Source organism: Blastocystis sp. subtype 4 (genome assembly GCF_000743755.1).
Source record: "Blastocystis sp. subtype 4 strain WR1 chromosome Unknown seqid_0043, whole genome shotgun sequence".
Classification (NCBI taxonomy): Eukaryota; class Bigyra; order Opalinata; family Blastocystidae; genus Blastocystis; species Blastocystis sp. subtype 4.
Genome location: NW_014569504.1, coordinates 22,919 through 47,999, shown reverse-complemented (window position 1 = coordinate 47,999; position 25,081 = coordinate 22,919). Strand labels below are relative to the sequence as shown.

Genomic DNA, 25,081 nt, shown 5'->3' with positions numbered 1-25,081 from the left:
ATTTCTCCTTTATCAACATTCAAATTCAACATACAATTCTTATTATCATTCAATACACTCTCTTTCAAGTACTCTTTCCACTTCATTCTCCACTCTACTTCATTCATCTTCTTTGATATCGATTCAACATTACTCAATCCGATTCTTATCCTCAATTATTAACTATAGATAACAGCTATTCTCATAAAACTATTTCTTAAGAGAATTCATATCTAACTTTGAACCACGGGAACTTGTTGTCAAAAATACTTAGTCAATTGGTAATATCAAATATTATCTGTTATTGCATCCTCAAAATAGAGCCTATTTATGTTTTATAGATTCCCACGATTCAGTTAATTGCTTTGTTTATCTCAGTATATCAACATGAATGTTGCTGATATCTTTGGTGTGGATTTAGGAACAACAAATTCAGCTGCTGGCATAGTTAGAAATGGGAGAGTAGATCTGGTAGCTGATAAACAAGGAAAGCATACAGTTGCGTCGTATGTTGCGTATCCTCCAAATGGAAAACCTGTTTTTGCTGTTGGTAATCTCGCCAGACAGAGAATGAAGAGTAATCCTGTAGGCGTGATATATGATTGCAAACGATTGATTGGAATGAGTTACAGTGATCCCATTGTTGAGAAAATGAAGGAGTATGCTGCCTTTCAAATCCTTGACGATGGTAACAACAAACCTCAAGTGTGTGTGAAACAAAAGGATAAGGAAATCCGAAAGTATCCTGAAGAAATTGGTGCTTCAATTCTTCAAGAGTTACAAAAGTTGGCATCTGAATTTGCTGGATTTGATATGCGTAAAGTTGTAATTACAGTTCCTGCGTATTTCAATCAATATCAAAGACAGGCAACAAAAGATGCTGGAAAGATTGCTGGTTTAGATGTTGTTGCAGTGATTTCTGAACCTGTTGCTGCTGCTTATGCTTATGCTGATCAGAATGATATATCTTCTGATAACAAGGAAAAGATCATTATGATCTATGATCTAGGAGGAGGTACTTTCGATGTGACAATCATGAGTGTAACTGGAACAAAGTACAAAGAATTGGGTCTTGATGGTGATTTGTTCCTTGGAGGAAGTGATTTTGATACCCTGTTGATGGATTCCATAATCACAGACTTTGAAGAACAGTTGGGTACTAAACTAACTCCCAATCAACGCAGTAAGCTTCGATTCAAATGTGAAGAAGCTAAGATTTCTTTGAAGGTTCTTCTAGAAACTGAGATCGAATTCGGTGATGTTGATTATGTTTTGAGCCGTTCTAAGATGGATAAGTTGCTGAAGCCAATGATTCAACGTTCTATTGAAATCTGTGATGGACTACTGAAGTCTTGTAACAAGACAGCAGAGGACATAGATGATATCATTCTTGTAGGAGGATCAAGTCGTCTCAATTTGGTTCATTCCATGTTGGAGGAGCATTATCACAAAGAGCTGAAGGAGTCTATCAATCCTGATGAGTGTGTTGCTTATGGTGCTACCAAGTATGGATATTTCCTGAGTCGAGGAGGTGAGAATAACTTGGAGGATGTGGCTACTCCTGCTGTTTCTCCTCCTATTCCTCCTACTCCTATTGCTGATGTTCCTCCTGATATGCCTCCTACTTGTCCTCTTCCTGATATGCCTCCTCCTCCTGTTTTGCCTCCTATTGTATCTGTTAAATCTGCTTCACCTTCTCCACAACCACTGATGCGTCCAATTGAAGTGGATATTACATGTCCCTCAGATATTGGTATCAACGTAAATAAGAAGATGCATGTTGTGATTCCACATGGTCAGGTTCTTCCTTATAAGAACTATGTTGTTTGTACCAACATGGAATCATTTGTTACCCAAGTGGATGTAGACATTTATCAAGGCAAACATCGTCATGTCAGTCGTAATCGTAAGCTGAAGACAATCAAAATCAATGATATTGAGCCTCGTCCAGTAGGCAAGAATATCTTCATCATATACTTAATGATGGATGAAACAGGAACTTTATCAGCTCGTGTTGTTGATTATGATACAGGCAACGAGGTGGAGTGTCCTAATATTCAAACAAATCTTTCTGATGATGCAATTAGTCGTATGCAGAAGCAGTTAGAAGAGGAGCAACGTGCACAAATGGAATCAGAATTAGTTATGAAACAAATGAATGATTTCCAGAGAGAACTTATTACTCTTATGGAAAAGGAAACTGATCCAGATAAAAAACAGATGTATTCAGAGGCATATTCGGACGCTTCGGCGGTAGTAACAATGGAAGACTTGCAGAATATAAAGGCTAGATGTGGTATATAATTGTTGTTTGTTAGAAAACATATTTATTGTCTTGCTTTAAATGGTAATGGTGGAGATGGACGCTTGGGTGCTTCACCAAAAGTATGAATAGGATCAGATTCTAGTTGTTGGAGCTCATGAGAATACTTCCATCCTTGCCGTAGACTCAAGGAAACATGAGTAAACACAGTGATCACAGATTCTGTGTGATGAACATCCTTCACAATCTTGTCAACAGCGTCAATCAAACTCGAATTCTTCATTAACTGCTTACAAGGTTTGACTATACTCAAACTCATTCCATTACTCTACCATATTGACACAGATTGATCATCACAAGCCCAAGGTAATACAAGCAGTCTTCATTGTCTTCTTTCTCAAGCAAAGAACACACTATCTGCTCAAAATAAATGTCACATACGAAGCCAGCAGTAGCTACTCGTTAATCCAATTCACAATCTCAACCATCATCACAAATATATGACTTCATTGCCTCACAAGTCAACAACAGAATCTCTCCTTCTTCTTTACCTAATACTTGGACTAGATATCGCCCAGCATAGCGCTCAACAACATTCTTCACATTCTCTGCAAATCTAGCATCTTCAATATAGGAATACAAATAACGAGCAACTGACAAGACAGAACTGAATCGTTCTGCAATAACAAAGAACATCTCACAGAGAGGATCTGTGAGAGAAGCGGAAACTTTGTCTACGATTAATCAACCAGTATAGTTATTACAAGTATAATAACCAAGCAAACGAAGAATCACTATACAGTTTTCATTTGTAATGGTAAGATGCTTTATACCCTCAAGGAACTGATACACACTTGTATCTCCAAACAATATTTCTCGATCTGCATTTCGATTCTCTAGAAGTAATCTTCTGATTCTTCTACTACCTTCTTCCATTACTATAATCAAAGCACTGATGAATTCCCATCGATCAAACTCTTGAGGCAAAGCAAAGAATGACAGTAATCTCTCCAGAGAGACTACTTGACAAGTTCGTTCGTCTATCGTTCAATTCACTAGAACACCTTCTACTCTTCCACAAGCGACATAAACATTTGAGTGTAGCCTGAGCGATAATTGCATTCTCACTGTAAGTGGTTGCTTGTTGAGTACACCATTGAACTAAGGAACTTCTTGCTAAATCGTCTTGATAACACTCACATATCGCCATCAATGCACAAAGACAACAAGATTCTTCAATCTTTGCTTCCACTCTCTGTTCTTGAGCATACTGTGTGAGAATTTCCGTGAGTACATCATGATCAGGAGAATACGAATCAGCATCCTGCAGAACAGGAGATACTGTAGAATATGTTGCATGATGGAGATATTCATGGAGAAGCATCGAACGAATCTTCAGTAATGGAGAAGAAAGTGTTATTCCCGTGACTAATTGATGAATGAGAGAACCAATCTGATCAGTGATAGGGACAGTAATGAGTTTTAAAAACAGACTCATTCCTGCATTCAACAAGTCCACATTTGGATGATTCAACATTGCTTCACTTACAGAAACCAATAGTGGGCGTTTCACTAACCAGACACACATATCTCCTATCAATCATATCTCTATCATTTTCATACGATCATCACAAATCAGTTCTAGCAATGATGTTACTACAAGCAGATATTCAACTGTCATAGCACGAGGTTGTGAGAAACGTTTCTCAACATACTCACATAACTGTTTGAACATATCACTACTTGAAATATCCTGCTCTGCGAGCGTGACAAAAACATGTAAGATTTTTGTCATGATATCATCAATCAGAAGATAACGAGGTACCATCTGAAGAAGTGTTGATGGTAACTTAGAGGTCACAACCAGATTTGTCATTTCTGGCAATTCACAACTTGTTATCAATGTGTCTAGAAGTCTGCTGAACTCTGCCTGAGCTAATTTGTCTTCTTGAAGAACAGATTGGACTTCAGCAACTAAACTCACATCTTTATCCGTTCCAGAAATAAGCATGATTTCATCCATCATACAAGATTTCGTAAGGAGACTCTCGACATATCCAAATTGGAAGCACAAATCAACACTATTATGATACCTCTGCTTCAGATTCCTTACAACTGAAGCTAAATCACTTCGAAGAGGTTCATACACAATGAAAATGGCTAAAATCTGAATGATTTATGGAATGCTTACGTAAGGAAGAGATTGTGAAGAGAGTCCAACTAAGATGAAATACAAATACTTCTTCCTGAGGATATGCCTTACCATAACTTGCAGCACCCTGAAGGATCTGTTGGAGATTGGTTGTAGTGATGAGTTTGCTATGTCTTTGAACGAAGAACCGAATACAAGACCACAGGGATCCTACGAGAAGACGATTGACAAGAGGTTCAGTTAGAAGAAGTGAAGGAAGAGAGAGATTCGTCAATGCATCATTACCTTCCTCATGTTGCAATAAGCTAAGTAGTGCTGATAACAAGGCTTGTTGAATGTCCAATTGAGGAGGGTTTGCTTTCCATACTTCTTCAATCACAGCATATCCAGAAGTATTCAAAAATGCATTCATTACATTTGTTCCTCTCTCTACAACACTCTGAATCACTTGAAATGCTTTGACAAGCATTTCATTCTCAACCTCACATCTATCATTACGAATGAGTCTCTGAATAATCTTAACAGAGATTTCAAAGCAATGAACTGACACAAGTGTATCAGCGCCCACTGCTGAATCAGATAGTTCCAGAAAGAGTGTGAGAATATTACTGCACAAGGATTTTCTATCAACATGAAAGAGAGCCACTGCATCAATATTCTCAAGAATATTACTGCGAATAATGGAGAGACGTGATTGAGAACCAATTTGAGAAAGTAAGACAAGAATATGAATAATGGATTCACAAATACTCGAGGTATTTTGGTATTGCGTTAATAAGGATTTTAACAGATCGAGATAATGAACAAGAGTTGAAGCTGAACTCTCTAGAAATGAGATTGAAAGAATATCGATACGATAAAGACATAAGGATTGGATGATTCGTAACGAGAGTTTGACAAGTTTGTATTCCTTTTCATAACGAAGTAACACTTGGATACATGTTCCAATCAATTTGTTCTGGTCTAGTTGAATAACGATTTGCATCTTCTGAACAAGGAGATGAAGAATCCCCAAGACACTTTGAACCACCTCCACATTCTTTGAAAAACGAAGAATCACTTCTTCGAGTATTTGGACTCCATTTCCGTTCATGAAAGCATTTATCATTTGCTCATATTCACAGGTAAAACTCTGTTTGATAACTGATAACGTATAGAGAATCTTCTGTTCTGATTCTAGTGTCAGTAAGGATGCAAGAAGAGTCTTCATGATCTGATCTTCTAATGCAGTCTCAGGACAAGTCATTGGAGGAAGGTTCCCTTGAATGAGAGTTCCAAATTGAATCCTACCAACACCAAGAGCATGAAGAGTACTAATGGCATAACTTCGAATTCCAGTATCATGTGTTATGTTAGCAATTCGTTCAATAGGTCGTTGGATACCCGTGCGACTAATTCTTCGTAACATCTCCTCTAGGATGAATTAAGAACTCAAATAGTACTGTTTCTTGTTAGAAGATAGAGGATGTAAATAGTATGACCAATAATTAGACAATTCAAATCATGAACAGTGAGTACTGTGAATAGACATTCAATGACATCACCTTTCTCTAAAGTCTCTAATGATGCTTCTATTGATTATCATACATTACTATACGTACTCTGAGCAATTGTACTAATGACTTGAATTCCAGTTAGTACCATTTCTTCTTCCTTCATATTCTCTCGTAACACTTTTGCAATGACACTTGGAAATAAACTCGTATCCAAATACACTCGGATTTCATCAAATAGGCCTAATTCACATTCAATTCATATGACTACAAGGGTTCAGTAGTATACCAATTGTTCGTAGTAATCTTCCAGCTATTTCAGGACTTGGTAACGCGTCTAATTCGCGTAAGAGATAACTGTAAATATCATCTCCACTTGACTGAGTATTCTTCATTGCAGCATTCAATCCCGAAAAATCAATCTCTCCTGAACTCTAACAATTCATGATTCACAACAAATCGTACAGCACAATCACTAGATAAACGCTTCTCAACAACAGGATGAGTATTCTGATTACGTTTTGTTCGAGGTACGATCACTACAGTCTTGGTATTGACCAATTTTGGTATTATTCGTGGGACTATGAATCATTTGTCAATTCATACCATACAATTGAACTCATGAGCTCCATGTTTTGGTTTTCCATTAAGAATCACAGTTTGGATTGAATCCAGCAACTGAATGATCTCCTTATTCTTGTGATGCCTTTGAAGATTTTGGATCACTTGAATTGCATCAATACTCAGTAATGATTCTTGTCCAATTTCTATTCATCATTCCTTCATCTTTCATCTTACCATAATCAGCAACATCCAATAGGAATCCAACAAAACGCTTCACAACTCCACGATTCGCTTCTTGAAATCGAATCAACGTCAACAATGCATCTAACGTAGAAGCACTCAGAACTCGTTCACGACAAATCCCTAATTAATCAATCACCATTCATTCCATACAAGATCGATGAAGGATTGCTTCGTATACAGACAGAGCATCGAGAAACAGTTCTTCATCACAACCCTGTAAGGACAAAGCAGTTTGAATCAAATCAAAGACCCCAATGTTGGTCAAATAAACACATAGTTCATCTACTCTTCAATTCTCTTCAAATACTTACTATCAACACACATTGCTCCTAGGAGTTTCATTACTTCATCAAGCAGATGCACATCATATGTGTTTTCACAAGCAGTTGAAATGAAACTGTCAAGAATATCCATAATTAATAACTCCCTTTGAATAAAACCTAATTCTTAGGATGGGCTCAAATCAGAACTATTTTGGACAATATCATTCAAAAACGAACAAATACGACAGATTAATCGAGGATTTTTCGATACTGCGACAGGCCGCAATGCCGCAAGAAACCGAATCCATTCCTGTGAATGACTATAGTGAGCTAGAACTGAACAGAATCAACAAGGCAAACGATTCAACACTAGGAGCTTAGCGAATTCAATGACTTGAGAGACTAAGATATTGGAGGTCGAAACGGTGAGTGTGTGAATGATAGCATTGAACACATCAGCTGAGTTGAGAGTATCAACATACGAAGGATCTATAATTAGGCACATGGAACCATGCATACATTCATGAGTGATGACAATCAGGATAGTAAGTAGCGAAGTAAGGGTCCCTGCATCATTGCTCTGACTCATACAGGAAAACAGAATCTGTTGATTCTCCTTCAGACTAAGAGTTTCCAGTACATCTTGAGGGACTATGGATGAATTGTGTGATTAACTCTAACCATGATCCTTCACAATATTTGACATAATCACAGTAACAGCATTGAGAACAGTAGCATCTTTAGTATAAGAAGCTGCAATCTCCAACATCAATACGACTGATGCTTTCATCTGGCTCGGAATCACCTCTACGAATTACCAAAAATATAGCGAGAATATACTGGACACGATAGTTTTGTACCAAGTTAACAAAGCCATGAATATACTCCGGTTCACATTACTTTTGAAGGCAATATAAAAGAGCTCATGAACACAAACATAGATATTGGGATGATAGGGAATAGCTTCAAATGAATATCCATTCTCAGAGGTACCTGCAAAACGAAGACGCAAACGATCCACTGCTTTTGGGATATCATCAAGTGTGAAGAGAATGGCCTTAATTTGATGAAATGCTTCAATAACCTTTCCCTCATCAATAAGTGCCATAATCGAAGACAATCCTACAGTTTAGTTAAACACATGATCCTGTACCTCGATACGTGATATCTTCCTCTTCTTCTCTTTTGAGTCGGGCAAGAATGGAATCCACCGTATCATTGTCATCCTATGATAAATTAAAAGGAACAAAATTACCAAAAATGCCATCGTAATGACAGAATCCTCTATGATACCCACATCGCCCAAGGTATCATTATCATTTAGTAGCTTGTTATTAAAAATGAATACAAAATCCCCTGATTCCTCATCTACTGTGTTCTATTTGTCAGTTCCGTTAATATACAAATACTTGTAAATTTGATGCAGCTACACATTTCAGGGAATGAACTAATTGATTGCTTCGTACCGATAAAGGGATGGAAAGAGTACCCTCTTGATTAACGATACTAATTCCAAATCGTTGTTCAATCATTCGAAACTAATAGATTTATCGCTAAGTGGGAGGTAGAACTAGATAATCAGTTAGAAATGCTAGTCTCTCACTCTATTAGTTGTTGAAGAGGATCAAAGATCAGATTAAGATGATTCTTGCTCACAAGTTACTAAGAACTGTTTTCAGCATTCAAGTGTTATCCAAAAATCGGCCCTAATTCTGCTTTCTTAGGAACAAACAAAAGAATTCAACAATTGAATAATACTTGCAATGATAGGAAGAAGTGAAGAGTCTGGTTTAATGCTCTGAACCATACTGTTCATTTCATTCCAATTCTCGCGGAGCTGCTCTCTTTCAGTTTCGTTATCCTTGTTCACATCATTCAACAACAACAAGAAACAGCGAGTAAATGCAGCAAACCGTTCCACAACTACAATCAATTACAAACAATAAAACCCACTCATTTCCTTCGAAACATATTTAGCAAAGAATTCTCTTGAAGCTATCAGCAATCCATCTAGTGTGACAATCTACATTCCATACTATTCCTATGCCTACTTGCTTCTCTTTTACAATCACTTCGATGTGTTGTAGACAATGCTCACACATCTCCGAATACGATGCTGCTAAAGTGTAGGTTTCTCTCAATATCCAGAGAATCCATTCTTGAATCTCCGAAGCATCAATCGTCTCAATACTTTTCTCGATCAGACCTCCAAGAAACTCTACAACTGTCTCTTTCCCAGGAAATACTCGTTCAGAGATGATTGGAAGATACTGTGAAATCAAAGGATGAATATACCACAAAAACTCATTCTCACAATATTCCTTCATCATATTTCTACTAATCAAATTCATCTTCTCTTATTACTGAATACAACAAATTGTTTGCATGGAGAGACTGTTATTATCATTGTGATCAATCAATACTTCTCTCTTCCATCATACACACCACTCAGAACTACGACACAATCCATGAAGACAGAAAGATGATTGGATATGAAATAATGTGGAGTGATAACGAGTGATGAGAGAACAGATTCGACTAAACTCTGCTCCAATTTAGAAGACTGATGAAGAGAGAGGAGATATTGTTGGTAAATGAGCAACCAGGACGTGATCTCATGATAACTCTTTCTTATACAATACTCTCATAAATCCAGATTCATATTCCTTAGGATACTCTTCACGATTCAATATATCTACCAAAAGCCACAATATAACACGAAGAGATTTATTCTGAAACATTATTGACTTGATCTCCTATGACTTAAGTTAATTCATGATTATGACAGAAAGGAAGGTGGTACTAAGAGTCTCCCAACAGGAAGAGTTATTATGAATGACTATATAAAATTCCATGATTGAATGTACATCGCATCAGACTTGTAGAAGTGTAGGAAATAAAGAACAGATCTTCTTGATCCTCAGGTTGCTGTTGACAAGCCCTATATAGAGTATGGAGAATTGAACTGAACTCTGAATTGTTCATGTCACTCTATGAATGACGTAATTCATTTAAATCAACCAACTCAATGGATTGAAGGAAGAGATCAAGAAGACGAAGTAACAACATTGTCACAGCACCATCATTACTCTACTATGATTATCAACTTCAAAGAAACCACATTGCCAATCATTTCCTTCATTAGATACAAATAATTAGACCGATCCATGGAAGAAACCACACTACATACATTCTCCCAACTCCGTACTGCTTGACATTCCATTATTTCTCTATATTTTCTCTTCATTAATTCAGTCTTTGTTATACTATCACTCTGCGTGTGAGATAGAATGGATAATTCAACAGAAAGATGATTTGTTTGGCTATTCAATGAAACTTGGCGTACTCGCTGGAAAAGGAATTTTGTTATACGCTCGGAACATGAGAAAGAGATCTTAGGAAGATTCTGAATGATGTCATCCAATTGTTTCATCATGAAGTTCATAGTATTCATATTGGCATCATCTTCTTTGTCGAATAAGCCATAAAGAAAGCTATCGATAGCATTAACATAAGACGTATAGAAACGATTCTCTGAATTCTTGAGCACAGTAAGCATAGCATTCAGAACCGTGATTATCTATTATGAAGACTCTATTCAATCATTACAGTATTTTTCATATGCTCAATAGCATTATAATGTCCATACGTGATCCATTTCATACGGAAGATACAACTATTAAAAATCTCAATAGCAAAATCCAGAACAGGAATAGAGAGATGAGTAGTTACAAGAGAATCTAAGCAACTACATCCACATATAATCATAGGCCCATCTCCATATTCAATGGAAGTCCTAATTAGTTGGAATAACTCTTCATTCTTATCTGTTAGCATGGCATATTCCCTATTATACATTTGGTTAGAGTTATTATCCTCGAGATCAGGCCAGAGAATACTCGATTTCTTTCCTTGGACAGCTTTGACAATCATCTTACAGAGATTGCGAATTGGTTCATAAGGATGAAATGAATAGAAATAGAACAAGACAACTCGAGGCTTCAATCGTTGTATATACTCCTGATCAATCCCTAAGTATCATTCTCTGTTCTAGTATAAACGATATTGTGTTGAGTGTTCTTGAATCACTATTTCTTGATAATTATGTGAAGAATCAACAAAAAGAGATTGAGAATAGTTCTCAGGAGAATCAAGTGAACTGCTAATCAGTTCTTCTCGGATATACGCGTAAACAAGAAAAGGTCTTGATATTATCCTTAGTATCTTTCCTACTCTTTCATCTCCTTTGCCCACTTGAGGATTACTCCTAAATGACCCATTTGACTATGACTTGAACGAATCTCTGATACAATAGTAGTGAGATCAGTTGTATCTATCTCTGCTGGATCCTGACATGTAAGCTGTTCAATCCATTGTTGTAAGGAGTAGCAACATTTCGTATTGGGATTCAGCAAAAAGTCATACAATGCAGTAAACATTTCAAAGGCACTAGTCTAGATATCAATTCTCTTCTTCTCACTTACTCGAATCAGTACATCATTATCCTCAAAGAAGGCAGTACAAACATTCTGGATATCCATGAAATAATGTTCTAAGATACACTTCTCTTCATCCATCTTCAAAGTATCACTATGATCATTCTGTTCCACTCCTTCTTGTGTAACTCCTTTTTTCCATGGTATCTGTTGTAGAGGCATTCGAAGACTCTCTGCTATATGTGGAGAATGTTCTTGAATATCCAACAGAAGAAGTGCTTTGAGTAGGAAGATGCCAATACGATTCTGCTTCTGATTCGATGAATTGAGCATATTGAATATCTTAGCAATGAATCCATGAAGTCCTGGTCTTAATCACCCATCTTAATCTTACCTTTGAAGTAGAAATATTGAACTTCAGCTAAAAGTGTACACATGTACTGTTGATATTGCCAATTCTTCATCATAAAATCAATTGAATTCTCAACATCTCCAAATATTGGAATCACTTTATCAAAGATATAATCAATCTCTGAATACAGTGAGCGTTCTTGTTCTCCTCCAAGCCGTGTATTTGGAAACATATAAGAACAATTATATAGAGCTTTCATAAGAAATGGAATAAGCTCCATACAAATGATCTGCTTGGAAAGAGTGATTTGATTAATAATTGTTGTAGTAAGATCCACTAAAGTTGTAGGCATATCTGAAGCACAGTAAATGTAATGTGAAATAGTTTTCAGAATTACAGCATTCATAGGAAGTGTACGATCTGATGAGTCTAATTCTTCAAGCAGTTCTTGAATTACTGAATAAGCCACAACTTTGAAAGCTGCAATTCAGAATAATCCATAAGCCTTACATCGTTGCGTGTGAATTGAAAGGAGGTTCACATAGTTACACTTACATAAATTCTTCTGATTCTTTTTAACAATTCCATGGTTAATTTTCTGTTTTGTTAACACTGCAAGTGGATTGAAAGCATCTTGAACTTGCAGTAACAATTTCATGTAATTCTATCTCACATTTCGATTCAAGTTCCTACACTCTCCTCCATAAAGTAGATACAATACTGAAGAAGAGCATTATTACTCACACTGTAACCATTCTCCAGATATGAAGCAAGAACAGGGAACAACGGAGCAAATTCAGATGTTCTAAGACAACCAACTGTTTGAGAAGACGATTGATATTCTTGTTGAATCAGATAGCAGTAATAGTGAAACACACAGTCTTGAAAGGAGACAGTAATGACAGCTGTTGTGGTAGAATTCCAGGTTGCAGAATCTACAAACATCTGAGCTTGCTTCATCTTCAATCCATCATTCAGAATAAGGAGGAAGAGAACACTCAGAAGTCTCTTTGTTACCGAGGTTTGTTGAGGTGAAGCGAGATAGATTTGAGTCACAATAGCCAGAAGATTAGCTCGTCCATTGATTCCTAAGGTTGCAAAGCGAGATGAAGTATCAAACTATGGGAAGAAACAGAGAGAATGATTACTGATTGAGTGTTTTCTGTAAGGTAACCAAGAAGTGAAGGAAGAGGGATGGCAGCAAAAGATACAGATTTGATTAGAGATTCAACTTCTACTCGCAAATTAGGATCCACAGTACCCTCTGATTGATTCGAATGATCATCAAGAAGAAGGAGAACGAGATAGGCAAAAATAGGATTATCATGAGGAATAACATCTTTTAACCAAAGAATGATAGCATCATGCAACAAATATGACTTCGATTTGTCTCTAAAGACATCTACAAAATATTCCTAGAGCTTGATATAATCATTCATATTTACAAGAATAGATTGCTGGACATCATTAGAGAGATATACGAACACACATCGAAAGCTACATAAGCAATGATAATACTCCATTATCAGTTGATATCTATGACACTTAACCCTGATTGCTTCCTCAAGCAATTCCGCACACTGTTTGAGTTGAGAGCAATTTAATTTTATTCTGTTAGGAATACGACGTGACAATACTTCCATGATACTCGTGAAGAGAGCTTCCAATTCTGCATATCTGTAGATCAGCTCCATATTCTCGGGTTTCAATTTCAATCGACAATGCGACCAATAATCAATAACACTCCACATATCCATATATGCTATCTTAGAGAGATCGGCTAGCAAGTCAATACTCCATGTTTCACTGATCAATTTCAATAACTGAAAGCATGCAGTATACACCTGAAACATCTTGTCAATACCAGCATGATAGGAGGCATAAGTATTAATGATACTCCACAGTTTCCATTTGTACTCAGATCCAATAACACATTGTGACAAAAGGACGAATACTTTCTCACGAAGAGAGTTAGAAAGATTATCGCTCCTTGATGAGTTGTCATTAGGAAGCCTAGAAAGGTCCAGAAGAGTATCAATTGTTAGATTGTAGCTCTTTCGTTCATTGTCTGGAATCATCTCTTCTGATGTGTATTGAGAAACCTTATCATGAAACCACTGATTACTCAAAGAAGCAATTGTCTCAACCGCTGATAGGGAACCAAAGAGGAATTGTTCGATAACAGTGTATGCTGGTTGAAGTGAAAACACTCGAAGAAGATTGAGACAAAGACTCTCTAATTGGTCTGATGAGATATTCGAAAGAAGAGAAGTCAAAGCAGAGAATGTCTCACCTACAACAAAACCATTAGGAAGTGTTGTTGGATTGACTTGTGGACATGAAGTGGTAAAGGACAGAACAAGACGAGAATAACTGGAAAGACCTGAAATACAATCCTGCGAAAGCTGTGTTTCTTGAGGAATGAACAGAAAAGGATAGAGAATATAGTAGTATTGAGATTCCTATCAATAAAAAAGGAATGACATAAATACCATATTCATACTCGACTTGAAAGGTGATGATTGGACAATCCAAAGTAGATTCGAGATAACAGGAACACACTCATACTCTCGAATATTCGAATAACCGTACGATAGCAGCCTATCTATAATATACATTCCAAAAATAGACAAGGAAGCAATAGTAAACTGGAATTGAGATTTCGCATCCTTCATAAGATTACTAATCAAAACTAACGGCAAATGAAGAGTCTACAGTGAACTAACATCCACGAAGACCAACAGATGATTGCTTTAATCGGTTCTTTATCTGTTGAATAACCAAAAGTGCTTGCTTTTTTGTGTCCAGATCGTCAGAACAAGACAGAAACGAAGGAAAGACCGATGCAAGTTTCTCTTCTAACTCTGAATTGTTCCAATAAGAAATTGAGTAAGATAAATCAGCAATCTGCTGCTTATTCATGGAAAGTGATACAAGAACTGAATGAAAATAATCGGAAGTATTTCTGGATCTTATCTAGAAAGACAATAGAGTCTATCAAAATATACAGAATGGATTAAAAACAAATGAAAAATACAATAAATGACAAATCATGAATACTCAATTCTGCAGACAAGGGAACACTCCGAACACTCTACTAAATCAATTTTCATCGTCACTTCATCTTCAAACACCTAGAAATCATGTATCTCTGATGCATAAACTTCAAATACACCTCCACAACGGCAGTAATGATAATATGAATCCCCTTCATTTCGCTTTTCAAATTCAGCAAAAGGTATAATCTCATTTACGATCACCTGCTCATCCTCTACAATTCAATCCAAATTTCTGAACTACGTAGGAATAGTGTGTCATAGTTCGCCCGTTTTGTTTCGTCACTCAACACTAACCATGCTTCATGAACTTCCTGAAACTTCTATTCCTTATAGCTCCAAAACATGTAATACATCTGCTGATGACCCTTTGTCAGGATGAGTATTGAAGGCGAGTTGACGAAATGCTCTTTTTATTGTGTCGTAATTGGCATCATGTCTTACTCCCAAAATCGCATAGTAGTCCTTCATTCAAGCATGGAGTAGTGAAATACTAAAATCTTGACAATTTTTGGAATTCAATTACTATCTAATCGCCTGCTTCCTGCTGCTGGTATCATGTCAAGACGGATGATTCTATCGTCATCATCGGAAGATGAATCCGATGTGCCGATTTCCTCTACATTAGTTACTTTGAAAACTGAGAGTGACAATACTGCGGCAGAAACACCTATAAATGTGAAGTTAGAGCCGGTGGAACAATATATAGCTGTTAGTAAGAAGTGTCATCGATCTTTGAAGTGATAGAAACTGAACCTGTAGAAGTCAAAGAAGAGGTTCCAAAAGTATCTAAAACTCGAAAACGTGCAGCAACCAAAAAGGTCACCAAAGAGGATGAAGAGGAGTCAAGTGAAGAGGAATTTGAAGATAAACGTTCCAGTTCAACTTTTTGAATTCAAATGAATACTAGAATCCAAGAAAAGGACTACAAAGGCAGGTTCACAACGCAACAGTAGACGCAAATCAGAGTCTAAGAACAATGATGACAATGGAAATCATGGAATGAGTCCACGAAATGATGAGAGTGACGAACCATTGAACGATCCTAGTGAAGAAGATATTAATAACTTTAAACCAGGTCAGACAAAACCTACTCCCTCCCCTGTATGATTCTAGTGAATTTTTGATGGATAGGGTTGTGGAGATCGAGTTTTCTATGAATCGTTGTACTACCAGAATCCAGATAGTTTTATTGCACTCAAATGGTGTGTAGAATATGGTATATTTCCCCTAAAGGAGTCTGAGGCTATGTTTAAGGTATTGTTGCACTGTGAGGTTGTTTGGTAGAAATTGTTACTTAAAAAGGAGAAGATGAGGTTAGAGAAGAAGTAAGGTAGATTATTGTTTGTTGTACAGGCGTTTCATTGTATGTCACCATAGACCAGTAGGATTAGAATCTTCGTTTTTGACAAGTGTGTCTTCGTATTAATCATTTGACATTTTCTGTAGATGGACGAACGGTCCCTGTCAACTGCAAGCTCCTTTTCAGGGATGACTGAGCTACCTCAAGCTGATGTGAAGAACTGTCTTTCTCTTGCCCTAGACTCCCATGCATCGCGCATCGTGGAACTCACGTCTGACATTGAGGAGCAACTCGGACTCGTTAGCGACAGGGAATACCGCATGAGCCGGTTATCAGTGCTCCGAAAGTCTGCCCTGGATCAATGCATCTTTCCTATGATGGAACCTGAATTTACGGCGAGTGTTATCGAGTACAACGATCTCCTTGTCAAGAAACGAGCTATTCTTCATAATATCTATACCTGTTGTAAAGACTTTTGTGCATCAATGAGATCGGAAGTGGATCTAGTTTGTTCTGGTGAGGAACAAACGAAAGAGGAAACTGCTGAACTTTCACAGTATTGTGCAGGCAATCAAGGTTCTGGTGAGTGTTCTGAAGGATCACCTGAAACGGAGAAGCGACAGAAGCGGAATCGTCTTCCAAGTTGTGCCCTTCACATCTTATGGGATTTCCTTCGAACCCACAAGAATAACCCTTATCCTACAACCCAACAAAAGGAACAACTAGCGAAAGAAACGAATCTAACAATCACCCAGATTCGGAACTGGTTTACAAATACACGTAAACGAAAGTTGACACAGAGTCCTGATAGTGACGAGGACTATTCGGTTGAATCGGACCGTGATGAATCGAGCTCTAAACATTTCGAAGCAGGACGCCCAAAGCGTCATTTGAATCGAAAGAGGACTTCTGGCAACACCTGCTTTCTTGGCAAGAGTGGGTTTCGTCGACCTCCCCTCCTTGAAAAGAGACACCAGAATAATGTAACTGAAAAACCGAATCCTACTGGACCTGGTCAATGGATCCAGTATGGAACAGAAGGTATCTATACGCTTCGGAACAGACGCCTGCTCCCGAAACAGAGACGAATAACATTTTCACAAGATCCGCAGCTGCATGGAATCGGTTTTGATTCGAAAAGACTCAATAACTCCCCACCACTTTTTGAATTTCCGGGAATATCAAAAGAGTTCTGTTTGAATAATGGATTCTCACTGCCCTGCAAGAAGCAGAACCTTGTAGATATGGATCCGGGTGGACCTGTATGTGCTTATAGGGGAGATGAGATGTAGGAAAGTGCATCTTCTAGTGCTCAAGGTGATTCAACCTTTGATCCTTCCACAGTATCTGATTCTTGTGTCTCGTCGGGAACTGTACTTCCTTGTGTTAAAACAGAAACATAATCTTCAACGATAGATAGTCTTTTTGGCTTTTCCTAGAATTTCCGTTGACAATCCTTTGTTTTGTGTTTGTAAACTTCAATGGAAGTTTCTGTGTATCTATCTCTGTTTGTACTCAAACATGTTCAACAATCTCACAATTCATTACCAATAGTAATCCAGTTGTCTCGTAAATTGTTGCGACGACCAAAGACCTCCAAATAGTAACCTACAATAATACCACACCTACAATTACAACCATTAGGGACAAGTCGCTCAATCATCTCATAAATGTCAAGAGGCTTCTGACTTTGTCCAAGTCGTTCCGAATAGATCACGTCCGATTCCATTCCAAAGTTCGTGAGTGGAGGAGGATTTCCCTACATCAAACAAGCCCGTCAACACTACAATCTTGGCGACAAAGCACGTTTCCTTGGAATGTTGAAGGTAGAAACCGTGACTCTTGGCCATCCGCTTACTGCGATTGCACTTCACCCATGCAATCTCATCCACAAAACTAAGAATCATTTATAGAGGTCATTCTTACGTGTAGCCCCAATGATCCAGCATATCCAGAGCCACACGGTATTTGGCGTTAATCACCCACAAGAAAAGATATCCATCCTTTTGGATTTGATTCAAGGGGATGTTCATGATCACATGATCGCCAAGTTGCTCATACGCAATAGCAACCTATGAGTGAGGTGAAACTTCATCATTCACTCCTCGCGTCGGGTTGGCTGTTGCTAACTGCCATGGGGGATCCATCATAATGACATCGTAATACCTTCCCGTCGTATCGAACTGCTTTTGACCCAACGCCTTCCAGTCAAAAGTTCGGATGTCCGCAGTGATAGGAATACTGAGAGGAGGAGGATCATACTGAGACAGCTTATTCACGCAAAAGGCCATATCATCATTCAGGTCCGAACTCAGCTTGGAGCGTCTCGTCTCGCTGTCAAGTGCACGGAACGATGACAGATCCTTCAGTTTGACAAGACGGCCCATCAAACCCTTCTTAATCAAATCATTCCGCAGTGCCCTGAATTCATCATACGAAGCCAAAACCGTCGTAATGTCATCATCCTACGAGACAATACAAACTCTGACTGATACCTCCTTTTTCGTCGGTTCATTCTTGTTTGATGGACAATGGATAGATGGTGAAGTATCCTCGAACAGCAATTTCTGCTCAATCGTGCAGATCGCCTTCAAAACATTACGCTCGTTCATTTCCTCCACTACTCCACCTAACCCATCGAGTCCACCTATGCCTAACTGGAATTCAAAAGAATGACCAGTAAAAGAGAAGGTCTTGTGGCCAGTACTTCGAAGTCTCTTGCGTTTTGGTGATTCCTCCTTTTCAAAAACGTACTCCTCTTCATCATCACCAACATCTACGTAATAATTCAAACAGATCACATCTACCGTTTGGATCTTCAAACGAACAGAATTCACAAATAAAATTGTCCATCTGTTTGGCCTCATCTTCATTTACGCCGACACTAAACGTGAAATGGATGGAGAATATGTACCATTCACAATGATACCAGTTGTTACAACTATTACAACATATCATTGTTCCAGATGCATTTCCATTGCAAATGCAAAAACACCGGTCCTCCTTGCTCATTATGAAAGGAGAATTGAACCTAAATAATCATTGTTTCTACATATTCAAATCTTGGGATCCCATTATACTCAATAAACACCATAAACTAACCTCATTCTTAAATAGATTTGTTACACTTCTTGTCCACTTACTTTATCCGTTTTTCATTCTTCCCTTTCTCTATTTGTCTCCTTCGACAAAGGCGACAATATCGTTAACACTGAATGATTCTAGGTTCTCAATAGGGTCGATGTGGGCTTCTTTTCCATGTTTCTTTTTCCCTTTTCGTTGTGGGTTTATTTGTTGTTGAGTTAATGTGGATGAGTGGTTAGAACTTGGATTTATTGGAACCAAATTTGGAGAAACCGTAGAAATCGAGGAAACAATAGTTGGAGAAGACGAAGCATTAGTAGGAAGCTGGCTTTGAGTAGCAGAGTTCTCAACAGAAATCCTCTGTTGTGAAGGCAATGCTTGTGAGGAAACTAAGTCTGGAACATCCTTGACTGTTGCTTCCTCCTTAGGAATGTCCACTTCAGATACCAGTTCTGGAGGCTGACTCGATTTGGGATGACAAACAGTTCGATGTGGTTCTCGAACACGGAAAGAGAAACGACGGTGATGAAGTACATCTTCGAGAAGATAATTACCTTGCTTGTTCATTTCTAGAGTTTTGTCCTTTCCTGGTTTCACATCAAATGTTCTCTTTTCTATAATGAATGCAATCACTTTTTGATACCCTCTTCGGATAGTAAGACAAAAGGAAGAGCCTCACAATCCAATTCTACCGAATTTGCAATTGTAACTGTCAGTGTTCCTCCTCGATTAATAGTACAAATAGAAGCTGAAAGGAAGTAAAGTCGATTCGGATAGGAAGTAACAACCAAACTAGACATTAGATCCTTCTTTCATTTGTACTCATCAACTGCTTCTTGTTCTTGAAGAAAAACGCTCCTTTCTGCAACATTTCCATCATTATCATGAACCAGAATACGATCTGAACGACAACCAATCCGAACCATATCTCCAAAACGGAGAGTCTCCAACTCATTTCCAACAACTATGATAATCTTCATTTCCCGTTTGTACTCATTCACAGCAATCACATTCACATTCTTGGTAAAAACATATTGAAAGATTGAGGTACAGTCCAAATCAGTTGATTCTGCCACTTTTGTATCCCCTTCATACAGTCCAATCTTCCATGGTATAGTTACATCTTTTGGAATCCACTCAACCGTACTGTTCAGTCGCACCATAATACAACTCGGAACAAAACCATGATCTGTAATATGAACTACATACGGTGCCTGACTAGGAGTTGATATCCATTTTGACACACCAATTGATGGAGAAGGTATACTCTGAAGATTACTGAGTGATCTCTGCATCTCCGTATACAGCTTCCGGGAACTGTCTCGCATTGAGGCTACCCGTTCATCAAGCTGAATACGTTGCTTGCGTTGCAGTTTGGACATGAGCCAATCAAGAATGATCCGAATCTCAACAAACAATCAATAAGAACTAGCAATAATAGCAACCTCCGTCTTCACTCTCACGAGGAACTTGTGAAACAACAACTGAAGACGCCTTGAATCCTAAACTTTCCATAAGTACTGGATTTTCTAGAATCTTTGTTACAAGCTCTTCAAACACTTGATTCACTCCAATGCTCTCTTTGGCACTGGTTTCAATATATAACATGCCCTATTTCTAACAAATCCTCAACACGTCTCACATGTTGTTTTGCAAAGTTCTGTCCATCTTTTGTACTTATTGCACGGTTTGGCTACATGAAATGGTTTCAAAGCGACTTACCAAGTCAATTTTGTTGGCAACTAATAACTTCACAATACTATCGGCCTGGTCCGTACAGTAAGTCTCACACTCACTTAGCCATGTTTGCAGATTCTCAAAGCTACTTTGACAGGTTACGTCATACACTAGCAATCATCTCCTTGAAATGAACTCATACCTAAAATAATTCCATGAGCACCTCGATAATAACTGCTTGTAAGTGTACGGAATCGTTCTTGGCCAGCTACAACTAACAAGTACTATTCCAACACAAACCTGTATCCCAGATCGTAGCACGAACTTTCTTTCCATTTACTTCCATCAGCTTCCTCTTGAAATCAACCCCTATCTCCTAATTCCCTTATTTTGAAACTACCAATTGTTGAAGATAATTCACTGAATCGATTATCAATAAATCTCATCAATATGCTTCATCTCAAGAAAACACACCAACAACTACCAGCTCTTTCCCACATTCGAGTCACCAATTAACAAGATCTTTACATTAATATCTACTTGAGTTGTCGTATCCATTCGAGAAAAAATGACTTCCTTCTCTTTGCAACAAACAAATCAAAAACCATTTATCACTCTAGAAACTGAACTATTTGTACACTCGGGAATCGTTATTATATGGTTCTTGTTGGAACTTTCATCAGGGAAAGAAGGTAAATGACTATTTGTCGTCCAATTCCCATCAACAAGAAATCTACTCTTTATAAAAATCAAAGAAACCTACTTATACCGGTAATCACCTGCCGGTAACATCACACTCACAATGAAACACTTCTTTGTCTCATCATGATTCATTTCAATAGGATGGTTTGCCCACTCAGTGAAATCTCCAACCAAGAGAACCTGATTAGGACGATGTTCATACTCATACACAAAAGGAGTCTGCACATTAGGTAGTAAGCATCGCTGAAGACGATAAAATTCTGAAAGATAATCTCTAGCCTGCTCTGCCACTTCAATCGTCGTATGGCTAGTGGATTCCCGAAGTCGTTCGTAATCACTCTTATTTGCAAATACACCCAAAGCACGATTGATAGTATTCAAAAAATCACGATAACTATAGCCTGAGAACAAGAATCCATTGGGAGTCGATGATTCGCTCATCCAATCACTCACTGTCTCTTTCAGACCCCCCGTATTGAAAGCAATCACAGGGGTTCCAGCGGCAAAGAATTCGTCTTGCACAATTCCACAAGGTTCAAAGAGTGAAGGCATTAGACCAAAGTCAGCAGCCAGATTACACACAAATCCATCCACAAAGAACTCATAAGGATTTGCCCAGAAACAATCTCCATAATAGGTACGGAGATGATTGATCTTGTTGATACAATACCTTCCATATGGATCATTCTCATTCGCAATTCCTCCTAAGATAATCTGGATATTACGATTTCGAGATACGATCAACTCTTCAGCTACTTCACATATCAAATGTACTCCCTTCTGTTCGGTAATTCGCCCTACAAATACCAAGAGAGGGATATTCAGATTTTCAATCCCAAAGTACTTCCTCTGTACATACAACTTGGCAGTATTATGAGTACGTGTTGATAACGTCAAATATTTAATCTTCTTCTCATAGACAAAAACACCGTTGGGAGATGAGAAAGGTTGAGGAAATCGACGGAGCAAAGGAGAGAGTGGTGAAGAACGCATGATATCATCTTGATACACATTACTAACAGTTCCCCAATTATCTGTTGAGAGGAGTGCACAACGAGAAGGATTCAAAATGTTGGATTTCCAGTAGGGATCTTGAAGGAGATACAATGGAAGTCCATGCACATTCTCCAGTTTCTCATCTCCTTCTGGATAGATTCGTCCTTCATAGCACTCATCGAGATTATGAATGATATGAAAGAATGAAGCATTCTTCAAAGATGTCGTGTTGTAGTACATTCGGGCATATGTAGCCACCAAACCACATGGCCAGTCATTAGTAATGACGATTGAGGGAGTGATACCACTCACTGCACAATATGTTAGAGGAGCCAAAGCCATTAACACTTGACCTGGATGTAAAAGCCATAACATTCACTTACAATGCATCTGAAAGGCAGCAGAACCACTTGGATAAGGTCGCATGAATGTAGATGCATGATGAAAGAAGATATAAGTGATGTTATTCAGTGAGCCACGATGGTAACCCACGTCCAACACATCTCCTCGTGGCATCTGAACAGAAAGATTCCTTTCATATAATATTCCATCTCGTTTCAGATAGTCCACTTCTCCATAGCGATTTCGATCATAGTAAGGACTGATAACAATAACTTCCTGCCCTTGATTGGCTAGAGAACGAGAAAGATTGTCTACCATAACACCTAATCCTCCAACGGTAGACCATTTTCCAAGTTCTGGAGTGATTATCACAATTGGTCCAAGTTTATTCTGCTGATAAACAGCCTGAATGAAAGGAGAAGAATTCCGTTGAAGAGCATCAAGAAGAGCTTGATTACGATGTGTGTTCATGCTGGAATCATGTTTTTCAGTGTGATTATTATACAAAAATGAAGAGTAGAAGAGAATTTCACGAAATATCTGCTGGCGTTTGGCTTCATCATTCACTATTCTTCATTGAATAAACTCAATCCAACCTGAACATTGTTCACAAACATCCAGAAACCATGTTTTGAGGGATTCTAATTGAAGATCGACTGAAGTTGGGTCTGATGTATTGACAAGGGTATCAACGAGACTGCATACTGTAGCAAAGATTGAATTATTATGGAGTTCCTTCAGGATCTCAGCTTCTCGTAACATTCGATGATTCCACACATGCTTTCCATCATAGAATTGCTGCCCTATAGGTCTTGTAGTGTCTAGAATCTGTTCCAGATCATCAAAACCCTGTTTGACGTAGACTTTCCATACCTCTTCTGATACATTGGCATTGTAAGTCATATGAAAGAGCGAAAAGTCGAAAGGAAGAAGCGAACGAGTATAAATACGTGAAGTTAACTCCTGGGAAGACCACTACAATCAATGGAGAATTCTATTCCTACCATGCATGTAGATGAATCACGAAGATGAGTAACATTCCACAAGCCAGAAAGAGTCTCTGATCCATCTACATATTAGACAAGAAGAGAATACAAACAGAGAGTATGAATAGGCAATTGTAACTCATCCAGAGGAAGTGATATGGTTGTTGGTTCCTTCTCAAACGATACGATGATCACAATCATTTCATCCTTCCAATAACGACAAAAAGCAAGGATTCGTGATGTCATTGGTTGAGCCTATATATCAGGAACAATTTTCATGAATACATGAAGAGGAATATAGCTGCCATCAACAAGAACGGGATATTTCTGACGGAGATCACGGAAAAATTGGTAATGTGCATCAATATGATTGAGATCAAAGCCATACTGAGGACCAATTGCATCACGAACATCACCTTCGAGTTTATCCAGCTATCAGTGACCTTTTCACATCACATCTACTTTATCAAGATCGGTGTAGGAGATTGAATAGGATGGAGTCGAAATATTCTTGTCCAATGAATCGGATGAACTTATTCGCACCCACGAAGTTACCCGTTTCACAGAAGATGCGACTTCACTTGACTTAGTTGAAAGAATTCCGAGATTACCGTAAGATAGAGTGTGGTAAGGTTGATTTGAAGTATCCGTATCATTCCACCAAACATCAGCTTTTGTCTGAGCACTTTGGAGTAAAGGATGTTTCAGTTGAGTTTGAATCTACTTTAAAACACATGATAAATGCAAACAGGAATCTCTAAGACGCTGTTGAAACCTCCATATGGATCACTGACTTTATTCGGATTCATTGGATCATGAATGTATGTTTTAGAGCCAGGTAAATAGAATTTGTAGTAATAGAGTCCTGAATACAATTCCAAATACACTTCAAAGATGTTTGTATTCCCTTCGGACTTGCGTATAATCATAGCATCCTTTGTTGTATCCCAATTGTTGAAAGATCCCACTAAACAGACCTCAGTTACCGAAGAGGGAGCTTCGTAATGAAAGTTGATGACTATCACTCATCTTCCATTCAGACACCTACCTTTACGATGCAATCGAGCTGCATAATGTGGTTCCCATTCTACAGTCTATCGATTTCAACACTCCTACTCGATTCATCATTTGTAGAAAAGGTCATAACCTCAGCTACTGGAACATCAATGGATTCAGTGATTGACATGGGT

The 25,081-nt window shown here is 38.1% G+C and overlaps 6 protein-coding genes across 6 annotated transcripts; 2 read left to right on the top strand and 4 right to left on the bottom strand.

Moving 5' to 3' along the window:
* Positions 1–972: 972 nt before the first annotated feature.
* Positions 973–2,283, top strand: JH06_1172 (chaperone HSP70; the record flags this gene model as incomplete). The annotated part of the gene is made up of 1 exon (XM_014673425.1): positions 973–2,283. The coding sequence occupies one exon, from the start codon at positions 973–975 to the stop codon at positions 2,281–2,283; it is 1,311 nt and encodes a 436-aa protein (XP_014528911.1).
* Positions 2,284–14,795: 12,512 nt separating this feature from the next.
* On the bottom strand, positions 14,796–15,272 carry JH06_1171 (hypothetical protein; the record flags this gene model as incomplete). The annotated part of the gene is made up of 4 exons (XM_014673424.1): positions 14,796–14,879; positions 14,910–15,016; positions 15,046–15,124; positions 15,156–15,272. The coding sequence occupies 4 exons, from the start codon at positions 15,270–15,272 to the stop codon at positions 14,796–14,798; spliced, it is 387 nt and encodes a 128-aa protein (XP_014528910.1).
* Positions 15,273–15,359: 87 nt separating this feature from the next.
* JH06_1170 (hypothetical protein) lies at positions 15,360–17,507 on the top strand (the record flags this gene model as incomplete). Its single annotated transcript, XM_014673423.1, has 8 exons — positions 15,360–15,516; positions 15,549–15,680; positions 15,712–15,905; positions 15,936–16,058; positions 16,089–16,117; positions 16,158–16,185; positions 16,251–17,366; positions 17,397–17,507. The coding sequence occupies 8 exons, from the start codon at positions 15,360–15,362 to the stop codon at positions 17,505–17,507; spliced, it is 1,890 nt and encodes a 629-aa protein (XP_014528909.1).
* Positions 17,508–17,638: 131 nt separating this feature from the next.
* On the bottom strand, positions 17,639–19,116 carry JH06_1169 (hypothetical protein; the record flags this gene model as incomplete). Its single annotated transcript, XM_014673422.1, has 8 exons — positions 17,639–17,712; positions 17,743–17,863; positions 17,892–18,000; positions 18,031–18,176; positions 18,207–18,569; positions 18,600–18,751; positions 18,782–18,880; positions 18,912–19,116. The coding sequence occupies 8 exons, from the start codon at positions 19,114–19,116 to the stop codon at positions 17,639–17,641; spliced, it is 1,269 nt and encodes a 422-aa protein (XP_014528908.1).
* A 1,500-nt stretch (positions 19,117–20,616) lies between these two features.
* On the bottom strand, positions 20,617–21,211 carry JH06_1168 (hypothetical protein; the record flags this gene model as incomplete). Its single annotated transcript, XM_014673421.1, has 5 exons — positions 20,617–20,799; positions 20,831–20,881; positions 20,911–21,035; positions 21,068–21,133; positions 21,166–21,211. The coding sequence occupies 5 exons, from the start codon at positions 21,209–21,211 to the stop codon at positions 20,617–20,619; spliced, it is 471 nt and encodes a 156-aa protein (XP_014528907.1).
* A 2,935-nt stretch (positions 21,212–24,146) lies between these two features.
* On the bottom strand, positions 24,147–25,077 carry JH06_1167 (glycoside hydrolase family 13; the record flags this gene model as incomplete). The annotated part of the gene is given in 5 exon segments (XM_014673420.1): positions 24,147–24,323; positions 24,354–24,611; positions 24,626–24,909; positions 24,940–24,978; positions 25,008–25,077. 5 exon segments carry the CDS (start codon positions 25,075–25,077, stop codon positions 24,147–24,149), a joined length of 828 nt encoding a protein of 275 aa, XP_014528906.1.
* Positions 25,078–25,081: the final 4 nt, after the last annotated feature.